We start from the raw sequence: 19,161 nt of genomic DNA, 5'->3' as shown, positions 1-19,161 counted from the left end.
TTGCTGTCATGGTCTTTGGTGATGCTGCCATGTTAGATGCCAGACCTCTGCCCTTCTGAAGATGAAGAGTTTTGCTGTCATGCGAGCATTGCATTAGGGGTTGCAGGTAAGGTGAGATGTGAAAGAGGAAAGAAGACAAAGCAACTGAATGGGGCTCTGTTTGCGTGTACCGAGGCATGACCCCAGGAGCCCAGGATGGAGGAACACAAAGAGGTTCACACTGGGCTTCAAGAAAAATGACGAGTCAAATTTGTTCGAGATAGATTTAAATGACTTTTGCATTTTTAGCACTAAGAGATAAACAGCCCGCATTTGCCCTGATAGTCCACAGTATTTTTCAATGGGCTCAGTGAAGCCCAAATGTAGGTTTACAAGTACTGAAGTCAAGCCCTGTTCCCCTGTAAAGGGGGTTTAAAAAACAAATCCTGTCAGAGCAAGCACTCAAAGCAACACAAAGAGAGGATGAACGTTGCATATAAAACACGTGGGCAGAGGGAGAGAGTGAATGAGAATGAAAGAAAAAAAGAGATCGGGTGTTGTGTGTGTGTGTTGGGGGGGGGGGGGGGGGTTAGTTGGTGTGCATCAGGGTGTTGGTGTTGACTCAGGATCAGCTATCCCCTCTCTCTCCTTCTATCTCTCTTTCCCTCCCTCCCTCCATCTCTCTCTCTCTTCCTTGCTCACCCTTTCACTCTGTGTGCAGTGGTCAGCATGCAGAGCTGCGACCAGTCAGACAGGCAGGTGGAGAGAGGGGACTCCCCCCGGGCTGCTGCACTCCTCTAGAGCCTTAACTGCACGCCGCCTGGACCCGGAGATGAGCCTTCAGTGGGTGAGTCTCTCCTCCCTCCATTTCTCTTCTCCTCTCCTCTCCTCTCCTCTCCTCTCCTTTCCTCTCCTCTCCTCTCCTGTCCTCTCCTCTCCTCTCTCTGTCTACATCGGAATAAAGGCTCCAGAATGTTCCCTTCAAAGTATTGTAGGTTATTGTGGCCAGTTTCCTCAATGTGAAGAGTAGTGGTTCCTTTCTGTCTGTTGCCAGTTATTATGGATTTTTTTTTTTTTCCCCATGTTTGAATGTGGTGAAGGTTCTTTGTTTAACCGAGATATTCCACGTGTTGCAAGTCTACGTCACATTTGAAAATTATTAACTGAAAACATTTTCCGCTCTGATTCACTGATAAATCAACAGTTTGGCTATAAAATATGTGCTGGACTTTAGCCAGTGAGTTTGCACAGGCTCAAGTTGTGTGGAGTGGTGTTGGTATATGCACATCAACATGTCTGACTCTGGAAACCATAAGTTTACATGGATCCGCTCACGCCGGGTAACAAAACAAGGTAACAATTTTTCTGAAAGTGTTAAAATGCGAGTTGGCTGTAGTCATTGGTTAGATAAGTGTTGCTTGTAAAAGACTGCCTGCGAGTGGACTTTAGTTCATTTATCTTCGCCTGTCCTGGCTAACTTCAGTTATATGTTAGAGAAGCCGTTTGTATGACTTTGTGATTAACTAAAATTGTTTGATTCACACTGTAAGGAATTAGGCTTAGTGTTGTCTTAGTGTGTTGTTGCTTTGTGTTAAAGCGTTTAAAGTTCTTTTTTAAAAGAAGTTCAGTTATGATGATAGTATGAAATATAGACTAGTGTACAGCTTGTAAATGGCTGTGCATTTTATGTGTACATGTATGTTGTGTGTATGTATAACCATGCACATTGCTTCTCTGTCTGTCACTTTAAACCTAATTTATGGACTCTGCTGAGATACTCTGTGGTAGTGAGTGGAGAAAAATATTTGCCTGTCCCAGCATCTATCTAGCGAGCTGGGGGGGTGTGTTGTTTTAGTGGGGAGGCGACCGAACCCAAACCCCACAGAGGAATTAAGTCAAAACAAAATGGGACAAAGACACAGCCGAACCCACGGGGCATTCCAGCGCTGAGCAGAGCCCAGTGTTGTCCTGAGAGCAGCCTCGGACAAAAGCACACACCACACACACACTCCGCACACACTCAAAGCTCGCTGATCCCAGAGTGAGTGGCAGAACGCTGTGTTGCTTCCTGTCTGAGCGGGCCACTGCAATCCCAGTGTCCCGTCTGGATCAGTGGTGACCCCCTGTCTGCCCCCGGCGAGATTAGAAAGTGAATTCTGTAGCCAGGTGGCTTTGGTGCGCTGTCTGGGATCGGGCATTTCGAACGGAACCCCGACTAAATTAGGTCACTCTGTCCGCCACCCGGCCACGCAACAACCCTCTGCAATGTCATTGTCATTTTTAATCCCCGTAATTGTTTTGGGCTGATGGAGGACTCAGGGGGTTGTCCCTGACGCAGGACCGAGTGTCTGTCTGTCTGTCTGTCTGTCTGTCTGTCTGTCTGTCGGCCTGTCTGCCTGTCATCAGGGAGAGGTGAGGTGAGAAGGTGAGAAGTCACATGCTGGGTGGGAGTCAGGATGCTCTCTGCTTGACCTCTGCTTGACCTCTGCTCCGACCTCACAGGACATCAGGTCGGGGGGAAAGAGGGAGAACGTTGGGGACGCGTATCAGCAACTCTCTCTGATATCGCTCCCCGTGTCCCGTCACTCAACAGCCGGAGAAATGAGATGGTGCTTGTCTCTCACCTCTCTTATGGCTTACCAGCTCCAGCAAAGTTCACTGCGAAACCAGAATCCTTAGGGGGGTTTCTTTTCTGAAATTGTCAAGAATGATTCAATTGGTACCAATTACATTCCTACAGATTAATGAGAAATGATATGGGGCCCCTCTTTATATTAGGGACCCCAACCCCATGACGTAAATTACATTTGTTGAATCAGATTCATCAGGGGGAATTATAAACACAGTTATATTCTAAAGATGTTTAGGAGTTCTGTGCTTCATGGTGGTCGCCTCCCAGTCTCTCTTTCTTGGTTTATCATCAACACTGTTTTTCTTTGTGTAATAGGTCCGTGTGTTTTTGAAAGGAAACACCCAGCATATCACATTTTCTTATTATCATCCGTTGTTTTTTTCTTCCTCATGTTTTGAAAAGCAGATCCCAGTAGTGTGAGTCAGCAACAAATGGCTTCAACCCAAAGTGGCCTACGTAAGTGCCTGTGGCGTTGAATTAAAGTTTGTTTGTTTTTCTGGGCTTAGAGGGTTATAAAAACTGTGTAGCAATACTTTTTTTTAAATCATTTTACAAATGAATTGACACAGTACTGTGAACAGAGATGTGTTTTCTCTGAGCCATGCCTTGTCCTGCTCCTGAAACCTGAAAACTGACAGTCTGACCTCTCCCTGCCCCTTGATCCTCCTCCTCCTCCTCCTCCCCCCCCTCCGGGGCTTCAGGTATCCAGGGTGATGACAACCTCCAGTCCATGTTCGTGGGCACGGTGATGAGGAAGATTAAGTCCCGCACCTGGAAGAAACAGCGCTACTTCAAACTGCAGGAGGACTGCATGACCATCTGGTATAAGTCCAAGAAGGCGGGCAATGCCGGCTCCACCTGTGAGTGTCCACGTCTCTTTTTTACTCACTACCCACTGCCCAGTGTTGCGACACTAAGGCATGGGGTTCTTTGCCTTGTACGCAGTCCAAACATGTTGCGGACTTAGTTAACATTATATAAAGTTATGAGAAACAACAGCATACTGTTATAAATGACACTGAAGATTTGAGCCCCCTCAGGACAGTCACAAAAGATGTACTGTATGCAAGGTTGGCAGTTCTCAGCGTCATGACTGACTCAGAGAAAGACATATCAGTCAATGCTCAAGCATAGCACTGATGAGAATGAGACAGTAGGGCAGTGTTTTAGGCCATATTTTACACAAGTGGCCTAAGATGTGTATTGTATTATTATAACTAATGTCGTAAGGACACTTTGTGTAACTTTCGGGCTGTGGCGAGGCATTGTATTATTAATTAATTAATACATACTTAAGTAATAATAAGTATGTGTTATCAGTCATAAAAACATTGTGAACAGAGAACTTATGGAAAAGCTCTCATCTCATCCTGAAGTGATGACCATGATGGATCCAGGGCCATTGCGCCTGTTGAATCTTATATGTTACTGGTCGACAGGTGGTTAAGTTGCATCATCACCTAGCATCACTTAGGCTATAATCTGTTCTCAGGTCAGTCTAGGTTAGGTGCTTATGGACAACTACTCTCCTATTCCGTCTCATGGCGGGCTGTCCTGTCCTAGCCTGTCCTCACATCCTCCCCCTGCGTGTGTGAGGCGGCCGACCGACCGACCGGCCGGCTGAAAAAACCCGTGACCCTCTTTGGTTACACCCGCAAAGTTTTGTCGTGTAGGTCAGTGAGTGCGCGTGATGCAAGGGAGACGAGTAGAGGATGCAATCTAAGAGTGCTGAGATTGGCCGGTGATGATGAGCTAGCTGCGCTCCTCTGCAGGATTCAGTTCCAGACCTGACGCAACCGCGCTACTCGCCGTGCTAACAGGATACGCCGCTAGGCCTTGATAAGCAGAATCAGGTGCATTTTGTTCAGCTATACCAGGTTACTTCAGCGGTCTTCTTAGCAGAACAAACTGTTCGCTCTTAATCACATGCAACTAATGACTCGGGATAGGTGCTCAAAAGGCTTTCATCAGGAGAGCTTTCAAATTAAACTTCTACTTGGGTTAAGGATTTGCACTAGGCCTTTTCCATGAGTCCCAACAGGCAATAATCCCTTAAGCATAGAAAATGTGGAACAATCAAAACCCCTTATCAAAGCTTATCAAACCCATTCACAGACACTCTTCTTCTACTTTTACACCTAATTCCTCACTTCATCTCTCTCTCTCTCTCTCTCTCTCTCTCTCTCTCTCCCCTCACCACCACCAGTCTCGGTGAGTGATGTGGAGGCGGTGCGGGAGGGTCACCAGTCCGAGGTGCTTCTGAGCACCTCTAAGGAGTTCCCTGCCGACCGCTGCTTCACCCTGGTGTTCCGTGGTCGCCGTGGCAACCTGGACTTGGTGGCCGATTCGGCCGAGGAGGCGCAGCTGTGGATCAGGGGCATGCGCAAACTCATCGAGAGCGTGGAGAACATGGACCAGAGCGAGAAACTTGACAAGTATCCTTTTAAACATACAGGAAATACAGGACATGCTACATAAGAAAACAAAAGAAAACATAAATTGAGTATTTGCCAATTTTCCAAAAGTTGACCTTTGCTTTGACCCCACGACCCCAGGCCTGTCAAACAAAATGTAGCCACAGAAGCAAGCAGTAACGGCAATGGCCTATTCTTTTTTTTCTTTTTTTGGTCAAGTTCCATATTATAGTAATTACACTGATGTAGGCCATGGGAGTTACTTAAGGTACGGTTAGGCCTACTACTTCAATAGCTCTTGTCGCTGGTTACTAATAATAATTTCTTACCAAGCGGTTATAATTGTAATTGATAGTAAGTTAGTAGGTCTATGCCTACATCAAAGCTGATAAGGGAAGAGAGCAAGGACTGCTCAGTGCTCAGTATTACAAATGTAGATCTAAATCAGATCCCTGTTAGGGCCAAGAGCTACGTCCTCTAAAAGGGGTTGCCCCTTTTATTGTACATTTGAAGGCATTGTTATCAGTGTCCTTGACATGCCCACCAGATGGATCTGTGATTGGTTTAAAAAAGCAGACAAGAACAATGACGGACAAATGAACTTTAAGGAGGTCCAGGACTTGCTGAAGATGATGAACGTGGAGATGAATGACGACCATGCTCGAACGCTCTTTAAGGTAAGACCATAACATTGACCACCATGCTCTAACGCTCTTTACAGTAAGACCATAACGTGGCTCATGCATACAGGGCCTGTATTGACTGCACAGAATGATTAAATGGGCCAAGGATGTAGTGGAGGCGAAACGCAAGTAAACACAGTTTATCCACCTGTCAAATTGAAATTTCAGAAATAGAGTTTATCCACCTGTCAAAACAGTTTATTCACCAAGGGCAACTTTTAACATTAAAAAAATGCACTGCATTATCCAGTCTCACCATTTAATGCCATTAGTATTGCTAAAAGCATTGCTCAATAACCTCCTCCATCATCAAACATGTTCTGAATGCCTTTTTTAAAAATCTGATAATGCTCAGTCCACATCACCATGATCATAGAATTCATAGTTTACCCACCTCTTAATTTACCACACCATCCCTGAAATGGGCCTTATACTGGTCTAAACAAATAGCCAGACATTCAGTGGACCTGTCTCTTTTCCATTGACAACCAATACTACCTGGTTAGAAAGTATAAGTTAAAATATGATGTGCACTGGTAACTGTCTGTATCAGTCAATAGACATACTGGTTAATACACTTTTAAAGGTGTACCTAGTGAGAAAACACACACCTTTACATTTTGATTAATGATATTAAAGGCTGAACAAAATTCTGTAACATGGTCATGGTGAGGTCATCCTTCCTGCTCGGAAATTGCACTTTGCTTCATCAACGCGGCCTTACCTGTCTCAGTAGGTTTCACCTCTTCTTTTGGACTTGAATCAAGGGCATTTGAAGGGATACCCTATGAAACTCCCCCGCTGAAATAATAATGACGATGATCATCTGAAGACAGCAAGTCCCCGGCGCTTTGTCAGGTTTCGCTTACCCGGTGCGGCGGTGGTGTGTGTTACGTTACAGGAGGCTGATAAGTCTCAGTCGGGCACGCTAGAGAACGAGGAGTTCGTGCTCTTCTACAAGATGCTGACGGATCGGGAGGACGTGCGGCGCATCTTCCAGGACTACTCGGGCGACGGACAGAAGCTGACTCTACCCGACCTGGAGGACTTCCTCCGTGAGGAGCAGCTTGAGACCGTCAACGTGCAGCGGCGGGCCCTGGATCTCATCGAGCGTTACGAACCCTCCGACACCGGTACCAACCAGAACCACCAGTACCAGCCACCACACAGCACACAACTCTATCAGTGATCAAGAGTTCAAGCATCTTTGACTTGTTTAACATGCTGCATCTTTTGACGAAGACCCTTCTGATAGCAGAGTAGACAGCACACATCGCACCCCCTATGCTTAGCAAATCTGGTCATACAGGCCCTAGACATACACTGAGCTGCACGTACTTAGCTCTCATATACAGTAGGTCTGCAACTGGAGATGGATTGCTGTATACTTCAAACTTCAACATTTTGTGTTGGAGCACATATACTAGGATACAGTACATTTTACTATCTTATAATTGGAAAACAATAAAATGAAACACAAGTATGCCTAATGAGTACTTCCCAGTCGCTGAAAACATTTTTTTAGTATTAGATTGAATATATTTCTTTGTTTTGGAGATAGGCCTATTTCTCTCATATGCAACCGTACAGTATATCCCACATCTGACACCACTAAGTATATCTTAGTCTCACCCACTTTCTATTATCTCTCCTAATACTACTATCACCGCTAATAACACTATCTGTTATCTCCGCAGCAAAGAACCTCCAGGCCATGACGTTCGACGGCTTCCTGATGTACCTGGGCTCAGCCGAGGGCTCCATCTTCAACCCCCAGCACCAAGGTGTCTACCAGGACATGAACCAGCCCCTGTGCCACTACTTCATATCCTCCTCACACAACACCTACCTGCTGGAGGACCAGCTCAGGGGCCAAAGCAGCGTGGAGGGATACATACGGTAAGGCGGCTCAGTCAGGGGCCACAGCAGTGTGGAGGGATACATTATGGTAAAGCGGCTCAGGGGTCACAGCTGCGTGGAGGGATACATACGGTAAGGCGGCTCAGTCAGGGGCCACAGCAGTGTGGAGGGATACATTATGGTAAAGCGGCTCAGGGGTCACAGCTGCGTGGAGGGATACATATGGTAAGGCGGCTCAGTCAGGGGCCACAGCAGTGTGGAGGGATACATACGGTAAGGCGGCTCAGGGGCCACAGCAGTGTGGAGGGATACATACAGTAAGGCGGCTCAGGGGTCACAGCAGTGTGGAGGGATACATATGGTAAGGCGGCTCAGTCAGGGGCCACAGCAGTGTGGAGAGATACATATGGTAAGGCGGCTCAGTCAGGGGCCACAGCAGTGTGGAGGGATACATATGGTAAGGCGGCTCAGGGGCCACAGCAACTGAGGAGGGATACATACAGTAAGGCGGCTCAGAGGCCATAGCAACTGAGGAGGGATATTTGGTAAGGCAGCTCAGAGGCCTTAAGTAGGGTTCAGACCAAAGCGTCCCGACGAGACGAGCCGCGACGTTCTAAAACCTTGCGACTGCGACTCAGCGTGTTTAATGCTCTGCGACGGCTTGCGACTGCTTGCAACTACGTGCAACTTCTAATTCACACCGCTGCAACTCAGTCTCGTCGCGTCGGGAATCTTTGGTGTGAATTGGGCTTTAGCAAGTATGAGGAGGTGCATTTCAAGGGCAGGTTATTGTTTTGATTGTCAACAAAATGCAGTGGTTTGATATAAAACATATTAGATTGTTGGTCAGGATTCGCTATGTCAGTGAGTGTAGACACTTTACTACCGTCCTTCTTCACCAGTGGCAACCTTCGACTCCGAATACTAAATTATGAATCGCTAACTATCAAAATATTGGCAAGCCAAGAGCTTGATGTGTCACCCGACTCTAGATTGCACAGGACTGCGTACATCTGATCTGACCTGACCTGACTGTGTGTGTGTGTGTGTGTGTGTGTGCGTGCGTGCGTGCGTGCGTGCGTGCGTGCGTGCGTGCGTGCGTGCGTGCGTGCGTGTGTGTGTGTGTGTGCAGGGCCCTGAAGCGGGGCTGCCGCTGTGTGGAGGTGGACTGCTGGGATGGAGCCAACGGGGAGCCCATCGTTAAACACGGACACACTTTCACCTCCAAGATCCTCTTCAAGGACGTTGTCATCGCCCTGGGCAACTATGCCTTCAAGGTGCGTTGTCTTCCTCTTTTCTTCTATGCAAAGTGGAGTTGGGATATACAGACCTGACCAGATGCTTGATATACAGTGATTTTCAGTGTATTAGCCATGTTGTGTATAAACCACAGGACAGTGTTTAAGCAAATAAAACAAAACATGTATTAACCATACCTGTGTATTAACCGGAGTGATCCCAATGGATCACAATCAGATGGTGCTGTACTCACTGCACTAAATGCATTGTCATGTATCCCACCCCAAGAAGAAGTCATTTTTCAAAATCAATGTATAAACCCATGGTTAATTAAGGTGCTACCATCAGCACTCACTCAAAAACACAGTCCTTGATTATAATCCATCAGACTTTTTTTTAAGATTCTGGCAGAAATATTCTCACTTCCCTTTACTGGTTCCTTTATTGAGTTCTATGGCTGCTGGGTCCCCCTGCCCTGTGTGTTTCCATCTGTCCCTGTACTGTATACCTGTCAAAACTCATCTCACGGCTCTCTCATTTAGCATAATGAGGCTAATTGGAAGCATGACTTTACATGACTAACCAGAGCCACATTCAAAATAACAAACAATCACACACAAAATGGTTTAAGGAGGTAATGCTTTGCTGAACATATACTGTATGCAGGACAGATTATGCACTGTTCACCTCAAATAAATTGGAATGTTCACACAAAAACCTCTCAAATGTTAGTGTTGAGAGTTACAGTAGTGTTTCAATTTAAGTAAGAAAAGTTGGTCAAAGGCACCCAGTTGAAGAAAAATAAAGCCATTAATAGTACATGGCAAGGACTAAAAACATACGCCAGCTGTTTCAGTTTAAGTTTAGAGTAAATGTGTTAAACTCAAACATAATGCCCAACTTAAATGCACCACTAGTCTGCTTGTTGTATGACACATGCAGGGCAAGGGGAGTCTAGCAGAGGGATGGAAAGCCACTGGGTCAGGGAGCCAGTGAGTGGGTGGCAGTTGACTTCAGTCAAGCGTTTGCCCTAAAGACCTGGTGAACGAGTGCTCGAGTAGTGCCCTTGATGCCCCACGATGCGTGTCGATAAGGCGAGATGGATAGAGGAGTGGGTGTGGGCAGGCAAGCGGGCATGTGCGGGTAGACGGGCGCGGGCATGCAACATGATCACGACTGCCCGACCCCTGCCCGCCATGTCGCCTGAGCGGAGCTCACTACCGTATGGCGGGTGTTACCTTTCAACATCCACAATACAGCGTTTTTAATAATTCATATTCTATCTCTCGCTCTCTGTCTCTCTCGCTCTCATTCTTTCTCTCTCTCATCTATACACACAAACACACACTTCCTCTCTCTCTCTCTCTCTCTCTGCCTTTCCCTCTTTCTTTCTCTTATACACACACACACTTTATTTCTCTTTCTTTTCCGCACTTTCTCTCCCTGGTTTTTGCGCTGTGGTTCCAGGTATCTGAGTACCCGGTCATCTTGTCCATTGAGAACCACTGTGGCGTGGAACAGCAGAGGGTCATGGCGCAGCACCTCAACCAGATCCTGGGAGACAAGCTGCTCAAGAACACGCTGGACGGCAAAGTCCCCAGCAGCTTCCCGTCCCCTAAGGTGAGCACTGAGCAAGTCCTGTCTGTCTGACCCTCAGATAGTGCTCACTGCCCTGGGACACACTGTACTGTCCCTGGGGATGTGTTTCACTTTCCTTTCAGCTCCCATGGTAACTAACCGGTTAAGAGCAGACACACTGACGAGAATCACACCTTTAATGAAATTAAATCAGTGAGAATCAAGAAATGTTACACACACACACACACACACACACACACACACACACAATGCACAAGCAGCACTGCCAGTGTGTCCTTTGGGCCCCTCAGCCCAGGCACACAGCTGGATCAGGCAGGTAATTGAGGTGCTGAGGTCCAGTCCAGACACACACTGGTCGAGTCCAGACACACACTGGTCCAGTCCAGACACACGCTGGTCCGGTTCGAACCGATACAGATTCGCAGCCTCACATTGCCACATGCAACATGGGAAGACTTGCTCTGTGTCTGTCCCCCTGTGGGGGAGTTCCATAATACAAACGGTGATGTAGTCCTTAATTGCAAGAATAGAAAAAGGCCAATTTAGATATAGCTTTGGATAGTCCTCTGCTCTCCAGTCTCTCTCTAACCATCAGGCTCAATCTCACCAGCTAGTTGTACTAACTGCCCAGTCCTGTTGTTGCAACCTTCGCTTTCAGCTGTTTCATCGGTGGGGGTATAGTGCTATACGATCTGTATTCTGTATGTGCAACAAGGGAACGGTGAATTATTAAAACGCCTAATATTGTCCCCCCCCCCTGTTCACAAGTTCACAATGGGGTTTGGGGAGCAATACCACCAGTACTCAGAGTATGATTGGGCTCCATTCAGCCCGTCTTTGAAGCGGAGGGATGGAAAGTTCCGCGCTCGAAGAGTAACTCTGAGTGAATGAGCAACATTATCAAGATGTTACATCACAGTCTCGATTGGCTCAATGTTTCATGCAATTAAATGACGTGACACTAAATTGAATCTTCCTGTTCTGCATAAAGGAGGGTAGCCTGATGTTACTGTAGAGATTTGGCCCTAAAGTTTTAATTGAACAAGCACTTTGTTGGGCCTCATGATATTGTTGTATCTAAACATGTAACCCGTATGTCCATAGATTATATGCATCTACACATACAGTGGTATGTGGTGAAAGCCAACCCATATGGATCATATACATTTATAGTGTGTATTATGCGCATTTATATAATGGAAAGCTATGCGTTGAATAGTGTGCATATCACATTCATTTACCAGTTTATGTGTGTGTCATCTCTCTCTGCGTGTGTGTGTGTGCGTGTGTGCGTGTGTGTGTGTGTGTGTGTGTGTGTGTGTGCGCATGTGCGTGCGTGTGTGTAGGATATGAAAGGGAAGATTCTGCTGAAGGGGAAGAAGATCGGCGGTCTCGAGGAGAGCATGAGTGGCATGGTGGACGACTCCCTGTCCGGGGAGGTGAGCGACGACGATGACAACCAGCACGACGATGACGATGACAACCAGCACCACGACAGCATCCGACGCCGCACCAAGGTGAATGTACTGTAGGATCCGGCACCCCACTCGCCCTCTCACCCCATCTCCCCTCCTCACAACTCTCTCCCTTCCAGTCCCTGTCCCCACTGTCCATGAATAGATAGATAGATAGATAGATAGATAGATAGATAGATAGATATACATACTTTATTCATCCTCAAGGGGAAATTACAGTATTAATAAAATAAATAAAATAAAATAAATTAAATTAAATTACAGAATATTCCAAACCTTTACCTCAGCGGGCTGTTTGAATAGTCAGACTCAGTCCTTGCCTATGCTACAGTATATCTGCTTTCAAGTTCATACCTTGCATAACATGACTACCGTAATTTCCTGACTGTTAGCTGCGGTTTATACTGTACATTGATTTTGCAAAATTTCTTCAGCTATGAGGTTAATACAGGGGAGCAGATAATATGGTGTTAATATGGTTTTGTTTCTTTTAACTTGCATAAAACACTGTCCTGCGGTGCGGCTTATATGCGGGAAATTACTGTAGTCTGCTCTCAGCGTTTATTGCATAAGCAGTCCACCATGGAAAATCCCCGCTGACAATGGAAAGCTTTAGCTGGTGTCTGACTGTCTGTCTTCTGTAGCTCCCTGGGTGGACATACACACCACCGTCTTACGTTAAACTTGACTTCCATCAGAGCTACGATCTCACTTCGGCTAGAATTTTACCAGCAGTTCCACCAGCTTTACCTCATGAAAGATCAATGGATACAAGTGAGGGGCGCGGTGAGATGGATCTCCTTTGAAGAACAGCGAGAGAGAGAAAGAGAGAGAGAAAGAGAGAGGGAGGAGAGAGAGAGAGAGATCCGTTGTCAGTGTAATGTTAACAGTGGTCTGGAGATAAGGTGGAGACGACTAATAGCCGTCAGCTCTCTCTCTCTCTCTCTTTCTTTCTTTCTCTCTTTCTCTCTCTCCCTCCCTTCTTCTTCATGGCTGTTCCATGTTGCCATGTGAGAGGTGTGCAGTGCAGTGTGGCTCCTTTCGATACGCCACCGTGTCACTTGATCCCTTGAAGTGTGGTAATTGCAGTCAGGGATCACCTCTGCTGTGCTGTGCCCCATACCGTTTCATAATCCCGCTGCAACCAGACATGTCTTCAATCCTTTTGCACGTGGTCAGCTTAATTTTTTTCAGCTTAGTTTGTTTTTGTCTGCACACTTATTTGAGCCTTGGCCTCATATCTATTATTAATATTCCCAGATAACTATGAAAGCCACCCATTGAGAATTATGGACAAGGGGACAAAATGATTAAAATTAGAGCCCTCATCCACATTCCCTCCAGAATCATCAGTAGACTATGGGTCTCTCTCAACATCCCTCTTCGATGCTCGGTCCTCCAGACTCGTTCCCACTGATCTATAACTAGCACTGGATAGACTATCCGATTGTTGCTGCCCCATCATTCTTTATCTAGATCAGTGAGGACGAGGACCGAGGGAGGATGTATAAAACATGAATGAGTAGAGAGGCACCCTATAAGTCTTGAGGCAAGAGATGGCAGGGGGGGAGGGAGGACACGAGTGAACCGGCCAAGAGGGAGTTGGCAGCTGTTTGTGTGTAGCTTTATCCTCTACGTGGCCCGTGAGCAGGTTTTCATCACTGGTACTGTGAGTGACCCTGGGCCCGTCCACGAGTGCCAGGCAACGCCTGACTGGGCCTGGCCGGCAGGCTTTCATTTGGCATGTTTGACAGCTGTCTGACAGACAGACAGACAGCGAGCTGCGAGTCTGCTCCGGAGTAAAGGAGAGGAGATCGGCTTTCACCCGTGGGCCAGGTGGCGATCACGAGGAGCCTGGCTAATGATTTTGGCTTTGAGCCCTTTGCGGTACGGGCCAAGCTGCACTGTTTCACGAGACACTACATGATGGGAACACTTGGGTGACTACTACGAAGTAGAAGACTAGGGGTTTCACCATGGATTTGCCTTTTGGGAAAAGGTGTATCGGATCACGCTGAAGATCAGGCGCACTGGAAACACACTGTACATATTCACACATATTCTTTATCAAATACTTTTATCCAGCAAAGGTCAAGGTGTGAATTTTATGAGTTTGTTCTTTCCTTGAGAATCAAACCCACGTTGACCCTGATTTTATATAGATATATAATATATAGTATAATATTTAATCAAAAGCAACTTACTTATGTCTCCGGTTCTACACGCGGTTCTTACTTGAATGCCCTGATACAGGCACATATTACCTCCCGACCGTTTTGCTCCTCAGATGAACGACATCTGGTTCTGTAACCTGTTCACTCAGGGCAATCCAAACTTTTCTCATCTGTTGTTCCCCGTTGGTGGAACGCGCTACCAGTTCTTACTAGAGGGCATCCCTCGCTACCTTCAAAAAACTCTTGAAGACTCAGCTCTTCAGAGAGTATCTTCTCTTGTAGCACTACCAACAACTAGACATGCTAATTCTAGCACTTGCTCCTGACTAAACCTGACACTTGACTGCATGGAAGTAGCCGTTACTGCTGCTAAACTTGTCCTTTTCGCACTCTACCTTGATTGTGTCCTTTGTTGAAAGTCGCTATGGAAAGCGCCAACCAAATGTAATGTAATGTAATGTAATGTAATGTCAGTTATTACAGGCCCAGTCTCCCCAGGGGTTGAGTGCCTTGCTCAAGGTCACTTCGACTGACTGCTGGGACTTGGACCCACAACTTGTCTGGCAACTGCATGCTAGTCCACTTGCTTAGCCACCACACTACCACCACCTCAATGTTATTGGAATGTTATTTTATAACAGGAAAAGTTGTTGGCCAACAATTTCCAACCAGTGATTTTGTCTACTCCTCACAGAAATCCAAGCAGTGCATGTCCAAGGAGCTGTCTGACTGTGTGGTGTACTGCAAGAGTGTGAGTTTCAGCAGCTTCAAGAACTCCCGCATCCGCGCCAAATTCTACGAGATGTCCTCTTTCAAAGAGTCCAAGGCCCTCAAGTACACAAAAGAGGCAGGTGAGCTGCCATTTTCTGATTTCATCTGAATTTCTAATTTCTGTACCAAAAACCGGAAAAACGTGGTCATGGGTTCGTCACATATGTGGTGTGTGTGTGTGTGTTTGTGTTCTAATCAGGAGCTGAATTTGTATTATACAATGCAAGACAACTGTCCAGAATCTACCCAAATGGTATGCGAACAGACTCCTCAAACTTTAACCCACAGGACATGTGGAGTGTAGGTTGCCAAATTGGTAAGGGATATTTGTTTATTTGTTTGTTTGGTTTTGTTTCCACAAGTATGACTGCTATGCAGACCTGTCGTAGGATCACTTAACTTAATACCCAAGTTAAGGCTTTGTGCAGCCTCGATATGTCTAGATAACCTAGATTTGTCTAACTTGCTTCGTAGGACACCCCACTGTTCACAAGATCTTAACTGATCCTGTCCTTACTAACTTTTCTGCCAACGGCAGTTGCACTGAATTTCCAGACAGCTGGGGTCGAGATGGATCTCAATGATGGACTTTTCAGTCAAAACGGCCGCTGTGGCTATGTCCTGAAACCGGCGTTCATGAGGAGCTCTGAGAGAGGATTTGAGCCAGATCAGCCCCAGAACCATACTGGATACCAGCCCCTCAAGCTCACTATACAGGTAGGGGCCTGAGATGTGTATACAATGTGTACAAGTACTAAAAAAGGACTTTGACAAGAAGACTGAAATTGTGCAATGTTTGGTGTAATTGATGTTTTTTTCTGATTTATTGAATGGGTTTAAAACACTCAGAGTTCTAACTTAAGTGATGATCAGAGGGCAAAGTCAGGGAATCGACTAGCTTTCATCTTGTACTGAACTAAAGCTATTGTGTGGTGTGTTTGTATTGATCTGACCCACTGATGTGTGCACCTTACTTTTGATACTAAATAAGCATATACTGTAGATCTAGCCAAATTATGGGATTCACTTAAGTTAGACTTTAACCTTAACCACGTTGCTCATCATTTAAATATCTCTCACTCTCTCTTTCTCAGGTGATAAGTGGTCAGCAGTTTCCAAAGGTGAGCATCAAAGAGGGGTCCATTGTCGACCCTTTAGTGAAGGTAGAGATCTATGGAGTCCCCAAGGACCATGCCAAGCAGGAAACCAGATACATCGACAACAATGGTAAGGGTCTGACATCTCTTGTGTATTTTATTTGTTTATACATGGTAACTAAAAAGGCAACGTGTAGCATCACTTAAAATAAAAGAACAAGAAAAGATTGACACACGCATCCTGATATGAATTAATCCAAAGAAGGAGTTGTGTCTACCTTGTGTTAATAGTGCAAACATTTGTAAAAACGTTCAACACTTGGACGTAAACTCTTCTAACTGATAGCACTTGTGTTTAACGACCCCAGGGTTTAATCCGGTGTGGAACGACACCCTTAACTTCATCATCCACACCCCTGAGCTTGCTCTGGTACGCTTTTTGGTAGAGGACTACGACAAGACATCCAAGAATGACTTTGTGGGGCAGTACACCTTGCCTTTCTTGTGTATTCAACAAGGTAGGCCATCATCATCATCATCACCATCTTCATCATCATCATAAACTTCATATTGCACCGTATCTAGTATAGAAACCAGAGTATCACAAAACAATAAAAACTAAACAGAGAAATTAGTAACCAATCTAGTGCTGATCTCAAGGTCCTATAATGTACCGGTATTCAGAACCTTAATATACAGTACCTCTCTTGTCTTGCATTTCAACTATTTTTTCCCCATAAGGCTAACCTGAGGTGCAGTTTTACATGTGGCGTGTGTAACCGGTTGTAAGTACGTAAAACTATTGGTCTCTTTCTCTCTCCATCTTTCAGGGTACAGGCACATTCAGCTGCTGTCCAAAGACGGGACCAGCATCCACCCCTCGTCACTGTTTGTGAATGTCAAGATCACCAAGCACACGTGACGCATCAGTGTTAGCGCACGCCAACATGCGAAGACTTCAAATCAGTCATCATCATCATCCGCTTCAATCATCTCTTTCTCTCTAAGCAATCAATGACAGATAGACAGAAAGGGTGATGGACAGCCAGATGTAGTTCAAATATTTGAGCAATCCTGTGGTAATGGACATTGAGCAATTAATATCTTCCATTTCATTATAAACCGAGTGTATCAAAACATAATTGCGCCAAATTTTTTTTTGTAGCTCTTAACTAAGCTGTGTGGTTTTGCTTTAAAGCAAGTTCTAGCTTAATCATTATCGGTAACCTGTGATATATTTAGTGTGACCTGGGCCCTACCCACTGCAGCTATAGCATTTGACCACAACCTTGTCTGTACTGTCCTTCCTAGGCAGTTTGAGCTGTATGAGGACAAGATAATGTGAATGTTGACAAGAATAATGCTGTACTGAAATGGACTAATTACAACAAGTTTATAAGGTGTGCATTTACTCTGAGTATAATTGTGTGGATAGTTAGGGGGCATGCTCTGATGACAGGAAAAACCGCTAGGGGCAGTTTTAGAATCAGCTACTACTACTACTACAGCAGCAACCTTTCACTTGTTTTTCTTTGGCAAATGGGTCCCTGATGACAACTAAGCGTCACACAATCCCCACCTGTCACCTCATGTACCTGCATGTTTACCTGACTATGTGCTTTAAGAACAAGGTTCATTCAGTTCTATTTGTGCAGGAGATGTTAGGCTTGCCTTCTCCTCACTGCAGTATCATCTACTTAGGACTCCTCGCATAGGAGTTATTTTATATCAAATGTAAAAATGATTGTCGCTTGTTTTAATAGTATTATATTTTTATATTTGCCCTCTAGCTTCTAATGTAAATGTTCACACAATTGTGTTTTAGTTTTTGTAGCGATCCATGGATCTTACATTTGTTGTGTTTGTATATATGTATGTACGTATATTACTGGATCCAGTTACTGTATTTGCTACACCCATCTCATAATAAAGCTGATTTTGAAGACAATTTTACTTTTGACATGTTTGGACCTAGAAATATATTTTTGACACATCAGGTTAGCTACATAATTTATGTCTTTAAGATGTAGTGCCCAAGTACTGAAATTGTGACGTTAAAAGTGAAGTTTTCAGTCGGACATCCCATTCTCCTTCCTTCGGCTTTGCTTTCTTTAGGAAAATAGAGATACTATATATCACAATTTCAGTAAACAACAATTTTATTAACAAAGAAAATACTATTAGGCACTATTACCATTGTCTCAACATTTCAGTCACATATATGTTTTGTTGTTTGTTTATTTCTTCAAACAGGGTAAAGGAAATGGACTTGGAATGTTTGATCACAATTAAGATCATGATCATCAAGAATCTGTTGGCAATACTTTCCATTTTCTTCTGATGTATACTTATTTCCTCTACAACAATGACTACTAAGCCACAACGGTTAATACCAGGAGTCCAAAAATGTAAAAGATCCCTTAAACATCTTGGCAAAGAGCTGTGGCACTTGTGGTGCTAACAGAAAGTGGTCTATATTATTCTCTCATTTTCATAAAGGTTTCATTTTGTAGTCACTGTGACAGTGACAGCTTATGGTACGCTTGAATCATTCAAATCATTCACGCTCTGCAAAAGTTTCATGTTGTTCGTTGATTTGTCCAACAAACCAATAGCCAAATATAAAATTGAAAAGCAAACGCAAAATGTATGTAAAATATCTAACCATTACAGTGTTATCACTGTGACGGCAAACTTGGCCTTTGGAATTAAAATAACCCCACATCAACACCCTTCACCAATAGATTGTCATGCTTTATGTCAGTTATTAGCTGTTAGCTAATTAGCTGGTTTGAATTGCATTGAGCTCAATGAGAATGAAACCAGCTAATTAGCTAACAGCTTATAACTGACATAAAGCATGCCAATCTATTAGTATGGTGAAGGGTATGTGGGGTTATTTTAATTCCAAAGGCCAAGGGGACTTTATCAGGGTGCATAGTGTCCTAGATCCATGAAATAACTGGCCTTTAAAAATAAAAATAAAAATCCTCTATGGGAATTTAACATGGCGTTCCAATACTTATGACCCCTGTATTTTAAGGAAAACATCTATTTATTTACAATACATTATTCATTCTCAAAAAAAATTTATGTCCTTAAAGGTTGAATATTTCCTCATTGTTTCATTTAAGGCATTAAGAAGATCAATGTCCAAAAGATGATTTTATATTTAACTTTAAGCATGAATTCCAATACTTTTGGAGGGCACTGTTACAGTACATATGTTTAAGATGTA

General features: G+C 44.7%; 1 protein-coding gene across 2 annotated transcripts; it reads left to right on the top strand.

The window, feature by feature from the left end:
- The first annotated feature begins 712 nt into the window (after positions 1-712).
- On the top strand, positions 713-17,871 carry plcd4a (phospholipase C, delta 4a). Of its 2 annotated transcripts, none has more exons than XM_062527668.1 (16): positions 713-826; positions 3,017-3,067; positions 3,313-3,471; positions 4,818-5,046; positions 5,573-5,702; positions 6,610-6,841; positions 7,406-7,607; positions 8,701-8,845; positions 10,275-10,427; positions 11,753-11,923; positions 14,750-14,906; positions 15,026-15,142; positions 15,365-15,543; positions 15,921-16,053; positions 16,292-16,441; positions 16,754-17,871. In XM_062527668.1, the coding sequence occupies exons 2-16, from the start codon at positions 3,043-3,045 to the stop codon at positions 16,843-16,845; spliced, it is 2,274 nt and encodes a 757-aa protein (XP_062383652.1). In that variant the 5' UTR covers positions 713-826; positions 3,017-3,042; the 3' UTR covers positions 16,846-17,871. The 2 variants fall into 2 exon arrangements, with proteins under 2 accessions (XP_062383652.1, XP_062383651.1); XM_062527667.1 differs by having other exon boundaries at positions 3,014-3,067.
- Positions 17,872-19,161: the final 1,290 nt, after the last annotated feature.

The sequence above is a fragment of the Sardina pilchardus genome, chromosome 23, assembly GCF_963854185.1.
Source record: "Sardina pilchardus chromosome 23, fSarPil1.1, whole genome shotgun sequence".
Lineage (NCBI taxonomy): Eukaryota > Metazoa > Chordata > Actinopteri > Clupeiformes > Clupeidae > Sardina > Sardina pilchardus.
This window is presented reverse-complemented; position numbering and strand designations above follow the sequence as displayed.

Bases quoted from the DNA above. Each gene is read 5' to 3' on its own strand.
- plcd4a (XM_062527668.1), top strand. From the start codon at position 3,043: ATGGCTTCAACCCAAAGTGGCCTAC. The intron at 10,428-11,752 runs GTGAGCACTGAG...GCGTGTGTGTAG, and splicing joins GCAGCTTCCCGTCCCCTAAG to GATATGAAAGGGAAGATTCT. The intron at 16,054-16,291 runs GTAAGGGTCTGA...TAACGACCCCAG, and splicing joins CAGATACATCGACAACAATG to GGTTTAATCCGGTGTGGAAC.